At 41.8% G+C, this 16,303-nt stretch overlaps 1 protein-coding gene across 3 annotated transcripts in view; it reads left to right on the forward strand.

Moving 5' to 3' along the window:
* The window catches only part of DCP1A (decapping mRNA 1A), a 56,976-nt gene that overhangs the window by 29,703 nt on the left and 10,970 nt on the right, over positions 1 to 16,303 (forward strand). For 2 of the 3 annotated variants that reach the window (XM_053298365.1, XM_053298363.1), the window contains exons 6-9: positions 4,332 to 4,442; positions 9,941 to 10,681; positions 11,555 to 11,620; positions 15,744 to 15,959. In XM_053298365.1, the coding sequence (XP_053154340.1) occupies positions 4,332 to 4,442; positions 9,941 to 10,681; positions 11,555 to 11,620; positions 15,744 to 15,959 (1,134 nt within the window). The remainder of the gene's footprint in view (positions 1 to 4,331; positions 4,443 to 9,940; positions 10,682 to 11,554; positions 11,621 to 15,743; positions 15,960 to 16,303) is intronic. The other variant, XM_053298364.1, reaches the window with a different exon arrangement.

Consider the following 16,303-nt stretch of genomic DNA (forward strand, 5'->3'; position numbering starts at 1 on the left):
ATTGATGGAATCTCACCCCAAACCGACAGATGACCTGTCACAAGGGTTTCATGTAGATGTTAAAAAGAATGGGTGCAAGAACCGAGCCCTGAGGAACCCCATAGAGGAGTGGCCACAGGGCAGAACACTTGCCACCAATGCACACTGATTGAAAATGCCCACTAAGGAAGGAACAGAACCACTGCAAAACAGTGCTCCCAATACCCAACCCGTGCAGGCACTCCAGAAGGATATCATGGTTGAAGGTATTGAAAGCCACTGAGACATCTAAAAGGACCAAGAGAGGGGTGCTACCCTCATCAAAGTCACGATACAAGAATGAGACAAAAAGACTATAACCTATATAATTAGGCTTTTGACAAAATGAATTTTAATTCTAGTTTGCTCTCTTTCTAGAAGTTCAGATATTACTTCAGGTTTGTTTGTTTGTTTGTTTGTTTTCCCCTTTATGAACTTAGTAATATTACAAATTGTTCAGGAGAAGTGGGCAGTGAAAGTATTCACTAGTCAGTATAGCACAACTTTGCATTCTGTAGAGGTTTTTCTTATGAACTTCTGTACTATAATGCAGTATGCTTTCTTTCTCCTTCCCCAAACTCACTGAGGGAAATAGAGTGAGCCATGAATCATCATAGACTATGCACTGCAATCTTAAACTGCTTCAGGGAATGTTGAATCATGAAGCAAAAGGCTAAAGGCTTTCAATGAGCTCAGAACAGCAATCTTAAGGATACTGATGTTTATCCAGCATAGAATGATTTGCTGTCATTTTTAAAAAATAAAACCACCATCAGTTTTTCTCTCTCCAAAGAATAAAATAAGAATGTGCCCTAACAGTATTGGCTGACTAATTTCAAGAAGAAACAATGAGAGGTTATTTTTGCCAGCTTCGCCCCCCCCCCCATTTTTTTTAGGGGGGAGACATCGTTTATATATGTAAATCTGAAACTTTTAGTTCAACATCTTAATACTCTTTTTGCTTTCAGATTGTAATCTGTACATATGGTGCCATATTTTTCATGTACCCTTTTAATACTTTATGATATCCTAGCAAGCACAAATCCATCGGCTGAACCTTTCCCCATTACTGCCTAGGTTCTCAAAGCTGCTGCCTCCACCAACACCAAGCATAAGGTGTTGAAGGATAAAACACATTTTTCTTGTGATGGAATATTCTAAACTACTTTGGACTACCTTTTTAAAAACTGTTATAAGAAATCATCCTGCAAATAGAAAACTAGCATAACATGGAGTAGGCTGTGTTAGAATCTTTTTCTTGGGGTGCTGTTTTTGTTTTTGTTTTTTTACTTGCAGTGAGTATTTTACATGAAGGAGTACTCAGAAATGTGAGTCCTTACTCCAGTCTGTAGTACTACTCTCCAGTATGGTGCTCCAGAAAAGGAGGACAATATTGCCACCCCTTATGTAGTTCCTCACATCTTCCTAAGATAGTCTTGGAAGGTGAATGGCCACGCAGAATATTGCTGAGAAGGGGAGATCTTGATTTCAGTAAATATATGGCAGTAAATATGTAGCATTATTGCTACATTTACAAAATAAGAAAGGAAAGATCTTCACTTGCAAAATGTATATTTGCCATCTTGTAAAAGGCACAGGATTGCTGCTTGAAATTCATTTGGCAATTTTCATAAGTATGATCCACACTGGAAAATCTCCCTGCTTGTCTGTCTTGTAAAGTCACAATCATCAAGCCTAGTTTGTCTAAATCTGAAAACTCTCTTCCCCTTTCTCTAGAGGGCTAATATAAATAGACAGGACAGGCTGAATTAAATCAACTGATTTAAATGTATACAGTACACCGCTCTATGTTTAGAACTACTCAAATTTATTATATTGCCTTTGTACTCTGATTGTGGGAGGTAGAGACTCAAATTCCACATCTTCTCTCATACTTTGCATAACTCTTCCAGCTATAAAAATGTTCTTTAACTCAGCTATCCTCTTGTGATCAGAGGAAATGCTTAGTTTAAGAACATAAGAACAGCCCTGCTGGATCAGGCCCAAGGCCCATCTAGTCCAGCATCCTGTTTCGCACAGTGGCCCACCAGATGCCGCAGGAAGCCACAGACAGGAGTTGAGGGCGTGCCCTCTCACTTGCCATTACTCCCCTGCAACTGGTACTCAGAGGCATCCTGCCTTTGAGGCTGGAGGTGGCCCACAGCCCTCCGACTAGTAGCCATTGATAGACCTCTCCTCCATGAAGTCATCCAAACCCCTCTTAAAGCCATCCAGGTTGTTTCTAAGCTGCAGAACAATGCCTGTTTTAAAGAATATGAGGCCTATCTAAATTTAAGATGAATAAAAGGGAGACAGCCTCTATTTGTGATATAGATGAGAATTGGTGTTTGGTGCTATTTAATTGTAGACACTTCTATTCATGCATCATGTATCTTCCACCTTGTTGCTTCATGTTTTGTGTCTTTTTTATTACTGGTGGTTGGTTGGTGTATGTAATTAATTTATGCATATATTATCTTACATCATTGCTCTTATTAGTGCCAATTATTCTGTGGCACTTCACTTAATAATTATAGATTAATTTGGATTTTACTATTTAAGAAAAGAAAATGTTATCTGCCTAGTACATTCCAGATGGATCATAAAATAATCCTGTGCAGCCCACATGAGATTGGCAGAGAAACAACATGAGAAGGCGCAGAGCGGGAGTGAGAAAAGAGATTTGTAAAGGCCCTGGTTTAATCTAGGTTTCTAAATCAGCTTAATCCTTCAAGTACTTTCTACATTCAGTCCATATGTGAAAATGAATGAATTTGGTTATATTCTTTATGGTTAGTGGGCAGATGCTTTATATAGTTATTTTCCTCTTCAGAGAGAAAATGAAATATTGTAGCCAAATCCTACAAAGAACCACAACATATTAGAATCTTATTTGTAAATAACAAAATTAATAAGGAATGTGAAGCCCAAAGAATTAATCACTTTGAAATCTTAGAAGCTCAAAGGGACACAAAGGTGGTGGTGGTGGGGTTTGAGGTAGATGTGTGTCAATCCACAGGAAGTGTGTATTAAATCTGAAAGCAAAACATAGTCCCTACACTGAGCATGTATTTGGAAAGTTATAAAAATAGGAAAGTAAGTGGTAAGTCCCCACAACTGGGAGAGTGCTGGCCAGCTCTGCTTGGCTTCCTTGTATTGATTTGCTAGCCTTTGATGCTGGCACTTTCACAAACTTGGTAGAAGGTGCTATATAGTCTGAAGTTTTTCCTAACAATAGCATATCCTGGCAGTTTTAGTTCTGTTTGAATAAATATATCAAAAATGGCATGCTGAAAGGATTTAAAGTGGCAGGTCTCTTGAACCATGAAACTAAATAATCATTTTATTTTAGTGCTATTGGTTCATTTGCCCAATGCCTGGAAATATGCTGGGCTCTGCACTATGCAACCTAATGTCATAATTGTTTTGTGTACATATTGGCATGTTTTTTCACAAACAAAAGTTAGTTTTCCCTCTAGAGAACATCTACCTAGTTGTGAAACTACAATGGATGTATAAAACTCCGTTGCATTAGATGTTTGATCTTGTCTCCATTTTATTTGAGTAATGCAAACTGCAGAAGTCATGCTTGATAGCTGATAGCATCGGTGAAAATTTGTTTTAGAAACTAGGTGATAGTAGCCCTGGTTAGAAATGCAAAATTTCCAGGAGTTTTGAAGCCATGGTGGGAAAACGTGTGTGGGTTTTTTTGTTTTTAGAAACAAATGGATCTGGATCGTGATCCATTGGCATTCATGAAAAGTGGGTTACTGCGTCTGTTCAGGGACCTCTTGAATAGACTAATTAGCTTTTTATATGACATAGATGGAAGAAAGAGCAATGGACAGAAAGGGATAATATTTTAAAACCATGCCTTGTAAAGCATTTCATGCCTTATTTTAAGAGCTTTTTATTGAGCTTTTCCATTTCCAGTTTTTCAATCTCTGGCCGGCCTTGGGGGCCAGAAAACTGTGTGTTGCCATCTTTTCCTGTTTTTCTTCCAGGCCTTCACATTTCTAACCATGGTATTTATTGCACACCTTTTTATCAAGTAATGACCATCATGATATCATTGTGTTTCATCGCATGGGCAGGGTTTATCCAAAATGATCGAACAGTGTTTCCAACAATATTTTAGGAGTGGGGCTTTATGAAAACCATGGTGTAAGGGGTGGGGTTAGAAAAGGAAATTTACAGCTACCATGAAATAGTCTCAGTGCAGAGCAATCTTCTGAAGAAATGGAAAAATTTATAATAAATGTCTCATTTACTTTGAGCTAGAATATCAGAGGCATTAATCTATTATCTTCTAGAATCAGAAGAGTGACTTTAATTGTGGCACACAACAAAGTCTAAATCCTATGAAGATTGAAAATATGGAGACTTCAGAGCATGGCTCATCAATGTTACAACAGCAAGACCATGTAAGTTCTGTGAATGCTCACAGTTTTGTTAGTGTGTCCTTACTTTTCACTGGAACAGCATTTCCGCCCTCATTCTGATAGAGCTGTGTCAATCAGCTCTGTGTAGAACAATGAGCTTCAGAACAATCACGTGGTACATTTCTGTTGGTATTGTATCAGTCTAGGTGAGGGACTGCATGTTGGTTTCTCTTAAAACAAACAAAAAAACCAGAACTGCACATAAAAACCCACCAACCTAACACACTGGGAAGCTTTCCAGTAGTGCTTTAGGAAGAAAAATAAGAATGCGCATACACAGCTGCTTATAGCTCTGCTGTTTTTAAACATGATACATTTATGGGGTTCCAAAGGTGGCTCTGTCTCTGTTGCTAGTTGCCCTTAGGGCAGCAGAGGGGATGCCTGGTCATCTAGGGATAACCATAGCCTAACAGGAGTAAACTGCACATCCTTGTTAGTAAAATTCTTAGTAGCTATCAGATAAGGTAACTGATCTTAAACTGTGTAATGGGCACTGGAAATCGTGGGGTAGCACCCATAAGAGTCCATAGTTTAGAACAAGAGTACTTGCTCTGGAATAAGGACAACTGTGCATGCTATCCCATGTCTTTTTAGTTAACTAAGCTAGGTTCTTGGCCAAGAAGTGGGATAGAAATTCAAGTTAAAAATAAAGGAGAATTGGGTTGTGAGAAATAATACAGTGAGCAGGATTACTTGCAGGATTACAGTTATGATTTATGCCTGCAAATAGTACCACCTAGTGGAAGAAAAAGCATGATGCACAACTTAACCTTGGAGAATCTCTCTAGAAATAGGGTTGGAATAGAGTGGTACCGTTGTACCACTATGGTATCTCAGTGGTACCGTTTTGCCTGGTACCACTGAGATAATCTTCTTTACAGAGAGGAAAAATGTCAGATGCTTCAGTTCCTTAAATTGTGCATTTAATTGGAGGTGGTCTTGTCAGTGTTTTAGGCTGCTGATGTGGATAGGAAAACTTGGTGCCAGTCATTTTGGTGTTGAATTGCAGATTGTAATAAGACTTGCCTTCAAAGTCAGCACATAAGGATCCTAACGTATTATACATATAGTTGAAAGTAAGGTTTTTGGTCCTTTCAGTGGTAGGGTGCTCATGCTGGAACTTGTTGCCTAATGCTTTGTGGTAGAACAGCAACCCCAAACAGAACAGCAGAGTAACCCCCAAGCAAAATGTACTGATGCAGGTCATGACCCCTGCCTTCTGAGCATAGAGTGCAAAGAGAATCTTGTAGTAATGACATACAACCCCATTTCCTTTCCTCTATGCTGAAGCCCTGCCAGGCATGCAGCAACAAACCAAGCTAGACGTGGTAGCCTCTTGTACATCCAGCAGCTTGCTCCTTTCCCAGTGTTACGCCTACTTCCTGTGTGAGTAACAGACATGTGGGGCTTTAGGAGAAGTTGGCCACTGGGTGCACCAAAGTGGTTGCCATGTTTGATCTGCCACATTGGTACATCCCAGCTCAGTGGGAAGGGGTGAGACAGGGTTGTGCAACATTGCTATGCATAGGACAGGATAATGGTCTCTGTGCCGACCTGAACAATTTGCCTGCATATTAGTTGCTGCAATGCTCTTCCCAGAAAGATGAGCAAATTAAGAAACCAGAGCCATTAATTAAATTATTGTGGGATTCAATCATTAAGAACACTTTGGACTAATTAAAATAGTTTGATCTTGCAATTTGAAAAATCTATTTTTTAAAAAACATTTATATCCTGCTCTTTGTCCAAGGATCCCAGAGTACATGGTTATGTTTATCCTCACAACAACCCTGTGAGGTAGCTTAGGCTGAGAGATACATGACTGGCCCAGAGTCAACCAGTGAGTTTCATGGCTGAATGGGGATTTGAATTCAGGTTTCCCTGGTCCTAGTCCAACACTCTAAAGAGTACACCACACTGGCTAACATTTGTGAGGCTAACTTGATAAGCTGCTGAAGAATCATTGAGACCACCATGTGGGAGAATGTGGATGAGTGGTGTAATAAGCTAAGAAGTATGACTGAAAATTAATCCATCTCCTAGTAGGGCTATGATCCATGATTTTTAAATTATCAGGTAAAGTCTTCTCTCCTCAAATGAATTAGTTGATATAATGGCAATGCAATACACATGATGGGTTTACTACAAGGCTTCTCTCCATACCTTTTTTAAAATTGCGTAAATTAAAAATAGAAAGAGAGAACTGCAACAAAGAACAGACATTTTGATGTATATAGTCAGCTTCAATGTTCTATATCCCACTGTTTAAAAACCACACTTGTATCCAAGACTTTTCTCCTCAAATTTTTTAGAACTGAAAGTGATCCGTTGTCATAATGAGAAATGGGTTACTGCGCCTGCTCAGGGACCTCATGCATGGATTAACTAGCTCCTCACTGGTGCCCCTTCCTGCCGTGCACGTGCTCCGTGCCTTGCTTTTCCCGGCATCCAGGCACCATTTTGTCTCAGCTTCTTTTTGACTGCTGATGCATTGAGACCTCTGGTTCATTGCTCCTCAGCTTTAGAAAAGAAAGTGTTACTTTGGACAGATTTTCTAGTGCTAACTCGGACTGTGATCTCGACTATTCTTCATCTTTCCCTTGGACTTTGTTCTCAGGTATTTGAACTTTGATACTTGGACTGTAAGTTGACTATTCTTTGGACTTTGTTTAGGATTTGGCGACTCCCTTCCACGGCTTTGCCATCAGAAAAGAGAGGGGGGAAATGGCGTTTAAGCGCTACTCTCAATGTCGGGCGAAGCTTCCCTCAACTGATGAACTTGAACTCTGTTTACTCTGTTTGAGAGAGCAACATGTCCCCGCTTCTTGTAGCCTTTGCAGATCCTTTTCAAAGCAGACGCTGAAAAATCGCTCGTTGTGCCGTGAAGCGATACACCCTCCATTATACCTAAAGGGGGAAAACCTTAAAAACGCATAAATTTCAGAAATTCACCAAAAATCAGCCCTCTGCCCAATCACTCTGCAATTGGGATGGTAGCCTCCACCCATTAGGCACTACCACCCCACCCCACTATTTTGCCCCTGGGACCCGAAATTTGAGCAGACGTCACATCTGACCTTTTTGCATTGAAGTCAATGGGATGCAAAAAGGCGGGAAATTCAAATAGACGTCATTGCTCACTAAATTGAGCTCCGAAACATCCGAATATTTCGGATCCGAAACAGGGGTGATTCGGTTTGGATCCGAAAGTATTCGGATTTCTTAGAGGGTGATTCGGTTCGGATCCGAATCACCCGAAATTCGCTGTTTCGAGTACAGATCGTTCTGTACCCAAAACGTTTCGCACATCCCTAGTCTTTGCTTTGGCAATGAACACGAAATTTCCGCGATTCTGTTCCAGTGCGGGCATTGGACCTGGCTCCCTAGGGGATGCACTTCAACATCACTGGGGAGGAGACCTCCTTTACCTGTTTCCCCCTCAAACCTTGCTCAACAGGGTAGTCGGCCAGCTGATACGTGACAATGCACAAGCCATCTTAATAGCACCGTGGTGGCCTCACCAAACTTGGTTTGCGTCGCTACTCAGATTGATGGATGGCAACTTCTATCACCTGCCTCTGGATCCGGACATGCTGTCGAAAGATGCGGGGGAAATCTTGAACCCATTTCTACGAACCTTGCAGCTCACAGCCTGGAAGGTCAGCTGTTGGAAGAATATCCTTCTCAGTTCCCAAAGAGCTTCCACTCAGAAGAGTTATACGAGTAAGTGGAAGCATTTCATCATGTACGCAAGGGACCATGGCTTTCGCCCGCTGAAAACCTCTAGAACTCAGGCCCTCCTGTACCTCACTAGCTGGCTTAGCTAACATGTCCCTTCGGGTCCACCTTGCCACTCATTTTTTGAAGCATGCTGGCTGGCAAGGCCACTCCGTGTTCTCACACCCGATGTGCAAGAAGTTTTTGAGGGGTGTTAATAATATCCATCCCCCACGCACGCGCACACACACCGTACGTGCTCCTTTGGAACAATGGAGCCTTTCTTATCTGGCCTCCGCTTTAAGGACATTTGTGCTGTGGCTACTTGGTCATCTCACCTGCCTTTTATCAAAAATTATGCTGTCGATTTACGCTTGGCTGCGGAAGCCAGCTTTGGGAGAGAAATACTAAAACGAGTTCTCCAATAGTGGATGCAATGGCTGCACCCTCCACCAAGAGGAAAAGCTAGCTAGTCACCCATTTCTCATGATGACAACGGATCACTTCCAGATAGACAGGTTGCTTACCTGTAACTTATGATCTGGAGGTGATCCGTTGTCAGTCATGACACCTGTCCGTACCTCCCCACTGCAGCATTTTCAATACAAGACTGACTTGCCTACTCAGTCAGTGAATCCCACTCTGTGTGGGTCCTCTATCATCAGACGGGTCTCCAAGAAACTGAGACAAAATAATGCCCGGATGCTGGGAAAAGCAAGGCATGGAACATGTGCATGACAGGGAGGGGCGCCAGTGAGGGGTGCCCGTGAGGGCGCCCCTCACTGCACCCATTTCTCATGACTGACACCCATTTCTCATGAGCATTTCTTCACCCATTTTTCATGACTGACAACAGATCACCTCCAGATCATAAATTACAGGTAAGCAAACTTTCTTGGATACGTCTTAGAGTTTTTAGGCATCATTTAATTTTTAAAACAGAATGGGGCCTTTCACACAATCACGTGGACGGGCGGGTGGAAAGGCAGGGTTAAGCCTACCTTCCCCTCAGATGATCCTGACTGGCTCAAGCCACACCATGCTGCCACACACGTAATCACCATGTTGGTGACCGGAGTGGCATTCTGAAGGCTGGTGGAATCTCAAAATGTACTGTGCAATGATCATGGTGCATTGGACTATTCCCCCAGGAGACTGGCACTCTAGGTGCTCATCTCTGTGTCAGAGCGGGTTGCAAGCAGCCTGCACTGACACACAATCCCAGAGCCTGGGTTAAGAGCCAGCTTGCTTTGTTAACCCAGGCTAAGAACCGAGCTTCAGCACTGGGTATGGCGCCATGCCACCACCGGGATCCATATGTATCCCGGTGGTTCTCACAGGCAGCCAAGCTTGGCTGCTCATGAGAACAGCCTCACTATCTTACAGTTGAGTTCTAAGAATCAATCTCTGTTGACAGTTTCCATAAGAGAAAGATACAAACACTTTAAAAAGATGAACATAAATGTATTTTAAAAGATTGATAACAGCCTAAACCAGCTGCGAAGGTGGTGCTTATAGAATTAAGCAGTATCCTTGGCAAGGGAAGAACTGTGCTCCAAATGAGTACAATAAGCACTAGGAAAACCTACACCTCTTTATAGATCAGACCCTCTTCAGAGCGATGCAAAACTTTGGTCTTTCTGTTTGTACAAACGGTTTCTTTCTAGTTCTGCTAGAACAACTATTTGTCGTAAAAGTATAAAGGATATGTGCTTGTGTGTAATATTTTAAGTGGACCTCCTGATCTTTTTTCCTTTTTCTAGCCATGTCCATCCATCCATAAACATCTAACAGTGGAAGAATTATTTGGAACTTCATTACCAAAGGAACACGTTTCAGTCTCCTATTCCAATCCAGAGAGAACAGAGAAGTTGCAGAATGACATCTCATGCAGAGAGCACAACTTGCTCTTACCTTTTTCATTTGAACAATCAACTGTAATCCATCAGCCTGTAGGGAAGCTGGATAGTCCAAACTTCAAAAACAATTCTTCTACCTTATTGCCACAGGAGTGTGTGCCACCCTTGCTAATTGCCCCACCTTCAGCTTCTCAGCCTGAAATAAATAAAACTGCAAACTATGCTGTGCAGTTAAGCCCTATACTTAATTCAGCCTTAGCAACAGAAACTCCCTCTGCGCAAATACTTCAGACTATGAATACAAACAATAACATAATGCAAGTTATACAGCAGGCTAGCAAGCAGATATCTCCACTTGTGAATCAGCCACCATCTGAAATGAACCACGGTCCGCAAAACCTAACTGCCAGTCAAAACCAGTTCATAACATCTTTGGCTGCAACCAATGCAGGAGATGCTTCAAACACTTCACTTCCAAACATGGATCTTCTTCAAAAACTCAGGTTGACTCCACAACATGACCAAATGCAACAATCACTCAATAAAACCCCAATAACTGTTAGCCAGCTGGCAACACCTGATTGCTTCAAGGAATCCCACACCAAGCAACAGGTTCTGACTGCTAAAATGCTTCCATCTGTTCAGGTAATTTGTGGATGTATATATTTGCGTGGGGTGTATGCTTGTGTTGGCAAAATGCAAAGTTTTGCTCTATTGGAGAGTGGGCTTTTAAAAGTTAAAAAGCTAAAGTCTGAACTTGTTTTAGATTGTGGAAGCCTTTGTAGTCTATTGCTGAAAGCAGTACTTCCCATGTCATCACGAATCTTTCTGAGACCTGTATGTGCCAACATAGCATCTCTGTCTTTGCATGAATTGATCTTGATATCTTTCAAAGGATTTTAGGTGGTCACTAGTTCCATATCATGCTGCTCCTATGGACTAGCCAGCTATATAATTTTAATGGGAGTGGTCAATCGATTACATTACGTTAAAGAAAGAGACAAAAATGATCAGGAAAAAATCTGTGGTCTTAACACAGATAATCTATTATAATCTTCCATAACAAAATGTTGATTACTTAGTAAAGCCAGCGTGATTCACTTGATTGGGAGAGGTAGACTTGCATCTGGGAGATGTAGGTCCAGGCCTCAACTTTGTCCTCCTGACTTGCTTAAGGCTTCAAAATTGCCTAATCTCAAGCACATGTACAAATTTAGTAGCAAGCAGGCACTTACTACACAGTAAGTCTTGCATTCGCATTCAGCCCTATTTTGAGGAGAGGAATAAGAAACAGCTCTGTTTTGGAAAGAACAGTACAGCAAAAGAATTCAAAGGAACCTTCTGTACATAACTGATATTTTTTGGTTAGAGCTCTTGTAGTCCGTTAAAATATGGACACTTACTTATTGAATCTGTTATATAAAGTGCAATTTTAGTATGAGAAATGCAAGAACAAGGCTTGACATGGGAGAAAAGCAATTATTCATGTGGCATTTTATTGTTATGTTTAATTTTCAGGCTACACAGCAAAGTAAGGAGCTTGATACATTTCCACATCCCAAAGCTTTGTCTAAGGCAAGCCAAGTATGTATTTAAATCCTCTCATCACTACACTTCAGACATAAACTACCTGATTTTACAGAAAGACTTAAGTGCAAAATACTGGTTAATTTTGTCTTGGTCAAATTTCATAGAAATTTCTTAGGTAACCTGGCTAAATCTCTTCTAAACAAAATCCAATTCTATCCTTGTTCAGGACTGGATGTCTTGAACCCTGACTCTTATCAATTATTTGGATGAAATAATACCAGAGCTGCACAACTTTGGCCCTCCTGCAGATGCTGGACTACAACTCGTATAATCCCTGATTATTAGTCACTGTGTCTGGAGATGATGGAAATTGTAGTAAAAAAAAACAGCTGGAGGGCCCTGTTCAGCCCTGAATAATACCCTTCTCCCAGAGTATGGCACTCCTTTAAAAAAAAATCATCTCTGGTTCTCACTAGAATGGAAGCGTGCTCTGTTATCAGCCCATAAAGAAATCTTGCAGTTGAGTATTGCCTACAAAATGTTTTTCAAGTTCTTGGCTTTTCCGGAGCACATATCTAATTTATTTATAAAAGCATATGATCAGAGTATGCTTATAAAAGCATATGAGTAGAGAAAACGAAGGTATTAAAAGCTAGAACACAATCCATATTATAAACTGCAACAGATATTTATTTGAACTTCATTATCAATATGTCAAATTTTAATTTTAACAGACATTGAGTGTCTGTTGTAGAGATGCTCACAAATTGATTTTTCCTATTTGATTTGGGGTCTAATTAAATCCACAAAATTTGATTCAAACTCAAAACTGCAAACTCGAATCTGATCAGATTCAATTTGAGTTGGATTTGATTCAGATTTGAATCTATTTGACCCACTTTTAAAGGTCCAGAGGGCACCAAAGTGGGGTAAGTAGGGATGCCACCTACCATCCAGATTTCAGGGAGGTGGGGCACTAGATTGATTTTTTAAAATGAATTTTAGTTACCCGCAAGCCAGTGGGGTACTCAGTTTATTTTTAAGGAATTTTGAAGTGTTTAGACCCTTTGGTGTATTATGACTTTTTATCATAATGAATCCCTATGAGGATTCATTACACACCAAAGAGTCTAAACACTTCAAAAATTTGTTTAAGATAGCTGAGTACCAATTGGGTTGAGAGTTAGTTGGCACCCAGTGTGTCCTATCCCAACCCACTTTGGAGCATGCCACATTAAGTTTGTTTTTTTAAAGTTATTTTGACTCTTTTAAAAATGTTTCCCCCCCCATTTTCCCTCCACTTTGGAACCTAACCCCACTTCCCCTATAGCAATAATGACTCGTTACTCGTGGCACCATTACTCACAGCAGTAGGCGAGGTTTGGAACCCCTGCGAGTAACAAAGTTCTCCAGTATAGGCTTTAAAAAGAGCAGGGGGCAGGAAGAATTCATGGTGTCTTAAAGCAAAATTTAAAAACACACAGAAACAAAATAATATCTATAGAAAATAAATGAAGACTACACTATTTGACATCTTAACAGCAGCAATCGAACCAAAAAACAACAACAGCTAGGGCTGCAATTCTGTACACCCTTACTTGAGAGGAGATCTGATTGAAACCAGTGGTACTTTCTGCTAAGAAGGCATGCATAGAAAGGATTGCACTATAAAGCCAAAGACCTTAAACATTGCAATACACAGCCTGGTAGGCCGTGATTAACATCAGAATCAAGCTATCCTCTCAACTGAGATCTCCAGAACAGAGATCTCCTGCTGATAAAAAGCAAAGGCAGCATTCCTCAGGGCATTACTTATTGTGAATCTTTCCTAGCCAGTCCTTTAACTTTCTTGTGCTTTAACTGCCTTAATTGAAGCCCAGTGGTTGAGCAGAATAGTGACTGCACGTTTTACTTCATAATTCCACTTCTACAAGGACTAGAGCTTAGCTTTTTAAAAAACAAAAGAAAGAAAGCTGGGAATCTAGGGGAATGATTAGGGGAAACTCGAATCTTGATTCTATTTGAGTTGACTCTAGGCAGGCATGGAGCCACGACACGAGCTGCCTGTGCCTAGCCGCGGTGCAGTGGCCCCTCTCACCCCGCCCCCGCATCAGATGCAGGGGGCATGGTCTGGCTCCCGAATGTTTGCAGTGCGGCCAGGAGCGGCTCTTCCCTGCCTTAAAGGGGAGAGCCGCTCCTGGCTGCGCTGTGACTGCAGCATTGGCCATCCAACTCCCGAACGGAGCTGTGCAGCTCCATTCGGGAGTTAGAGCCAGGCCAGCGCTGCGTTCGCAGTGCGGCCAGGAGTGGCTCTTCCCTGCCTTAAGAGCCACTCCTGGCCGCGCTGCAAATGCAGCGCCGGCCATTTAACTTCCAAACGGGGCTGCGCGGCCCCACTCGGGAGCTAAACCAGCACCCCCCGCATCTGATGTCTGACGCGGGGGCATGTTTGGGCCGTGAGGCATGGCCCCTGATTGGCAGCGGCCCGGGTTATTTGAACCCGTTTGCCCAATGGTGGCTCTGCCCCTGAATCTAGGGAGATATGATTTGAGCTCGAATTTGGCCCAGGGTGACTGGGCACATTTGTTTCGAGGTCAAATTGACTCAACTTCAAAATGATTTACACATCCCTAGTCGGTTGAAGATATACTTAATGAAGCCAAATTAATCTCAGGGCTTTTTCATCATATTGATCACAAGGGTGGTTTGGTTTTTTTAATCACAACTTCTGTGAGGCTTCTTCAGTTCAATCACTTGAACTGTATTTCATTCTTATTATTCTTGCATCATATAAAACTTTTAGTAGTATGTTTAGATCTGACTGGTGCAGGGGGGAGGCAACAAATTACTTTGTGAGATCTATAAAGTACCTTGCAAATTAACTTCAGTGTTCATATAATTTTGAACGTTTTCTCTCTGATTATTGTAAATATGCATTTATGTCTTAATCTTCAATATTCATTAATGATTTGATTAGGAAAAATCCTAAACTCTAGAGTTCCTGAAAGTTTTAACTAAGGAGATATGCAGACAATATTTTGGTAGTGTGGGGATTGTTCTGGTAAATGTCGAACAGAAATGTTGAGAAGAGCCACTTCCTGTGCCACTGTCACTTTATATCTAGGTGGCACTTTAAATTATATTTCTTACTAGGCCTATGCATGGCCTAGAAAGTTGGATGCTAACCTGATGGTAAAGTAAAGTTGTGTCCTTGGGTTGGTGTCAACTCCTGGTGACCACAGAGCCATATGGTTTTCTTTGGTAGAATACAGGAGGGATTTACCATTGCCTCTTCCCGCACAGTGTTAGATGATGCCTTTCAGCACCTTCCTTATAGCTGCTGCCTGATATAGGTGTTTCCCATATTCTGGGAAACATACCAGCTGGGATTCGAACCAGCAATCTCCTGCTCGCTAGGCAAGTCATTTCCCCGCTGCGCCATTAGGTGGCTTCGACCTGACAGTGCCACCCTCATCATCATCATCTTTATTTGTTAGCCACCCCATAACAAATTGTTCCATTGACCCAACAATGTCATATCTGCTGTTGCCAACTGTTAAGTCAGGTAAGTGATCCAACAGCTCTGTTGAACCCTACCTCTTGATACCACCACCTCTGTCGCTTCACCTCACCTCTGTAGCATCTCCCCTCTCTCTGTCCCTCTCTACCAAATCTCCATCCCATAATGGAGAGCACAGCCTATGATTAGGTAGGGGCTGGGGACAGGCTGCTGTGCATGGTCTTTGCTCCAGAGGAAGCATGCAAGGAACTTCCTTGCCTTCTGCAACTAGCGTTTTAAAGTAAAGGGAAATCCCTTTTATCTTCCCTCCCAGGTCCTTCTAGGAATAGTAGTTTTTTTCTGAGGCTACAGCCATGGGGTGTGGAGAGGGGGGAGTGGTGGAGGGGATGTTGTGAGGCAAAGGAGCAGGAAAGGAGGAGAAAGAGAAGACAGTGAGTGGGAGGAAGGGTCCAACACAGCTGTCAAGTCTCCAGCTGAGTTCTGCCATGATAGCAGGGAGCCTTGTAACAGTTCTGATAGAGCTCCCTACTGCCCTGGTGGAATTCCAGCCAACAGTTCCCAATATAGAGCAAGTTAGATAAGTCAGCTCTGTCAGACCCAATACAATGTTACCTACCCTACTTGTTACCACTTAACTTATTTTGTTGCCGTTTACAGGTTGCTTCCCCACAGTTTGCTACAGCTACAACCACAATGACGCCTTCAGTTCTTCTATCACCCAGTGTATTCCAGCAGTCTGTTATGAAATCTGAAATGGAAAACAAAGTTAGCTCCTCTTCTCCTCTTACACTTGGAGCTATGGATGTTCAAACATTACCTCCCACAGTGCTCAGTAGATCTCAGCTTCAAGAAACTTTAATACATCTAATAAAGGTAGTATTAACAAATTAAAAATATGTGTTCTTGATTCAGGATATAGAATGAAAAGCCACCTGCTGTGCTGCTTAACTTAGAGGCTCTACTCCCATGAAAATATGATATTCAAAATTTCTTCTAAAAAATACAAGGAAAATCCCACACACACAAGCATATGCTGATGTATAGGTAATGTATTCAGCTAATTTAAATGGAAGAAATGAAGAGAGAGGGGGGAGGAGGAAGGCAGACGGTGGCGTGAGGCCAGTGTGAGGCAACAGAAGGCAGCACTGGGCTTTGTGCAGCCCCCGGAAGTGCATTGGAATCAAATCCGGCCCACCACCCAGTTGAGTTTGACACCC

Source organism: Hemicordylus capensis, chromosome 2 (assembly GCF_027244095.1).
Source record: "Hemicordylus capensis ecotype Gifberg chromosome 2, rHemCap1.1.pri, whole genome shotgun sequence".
Classification (NCBI taxonomy): Eukaryota; Metazoa; Chordata; class Lepidosauria; order Squamata; family Cordylidae; genus Hemicordylus; species Hemicordylus capensis.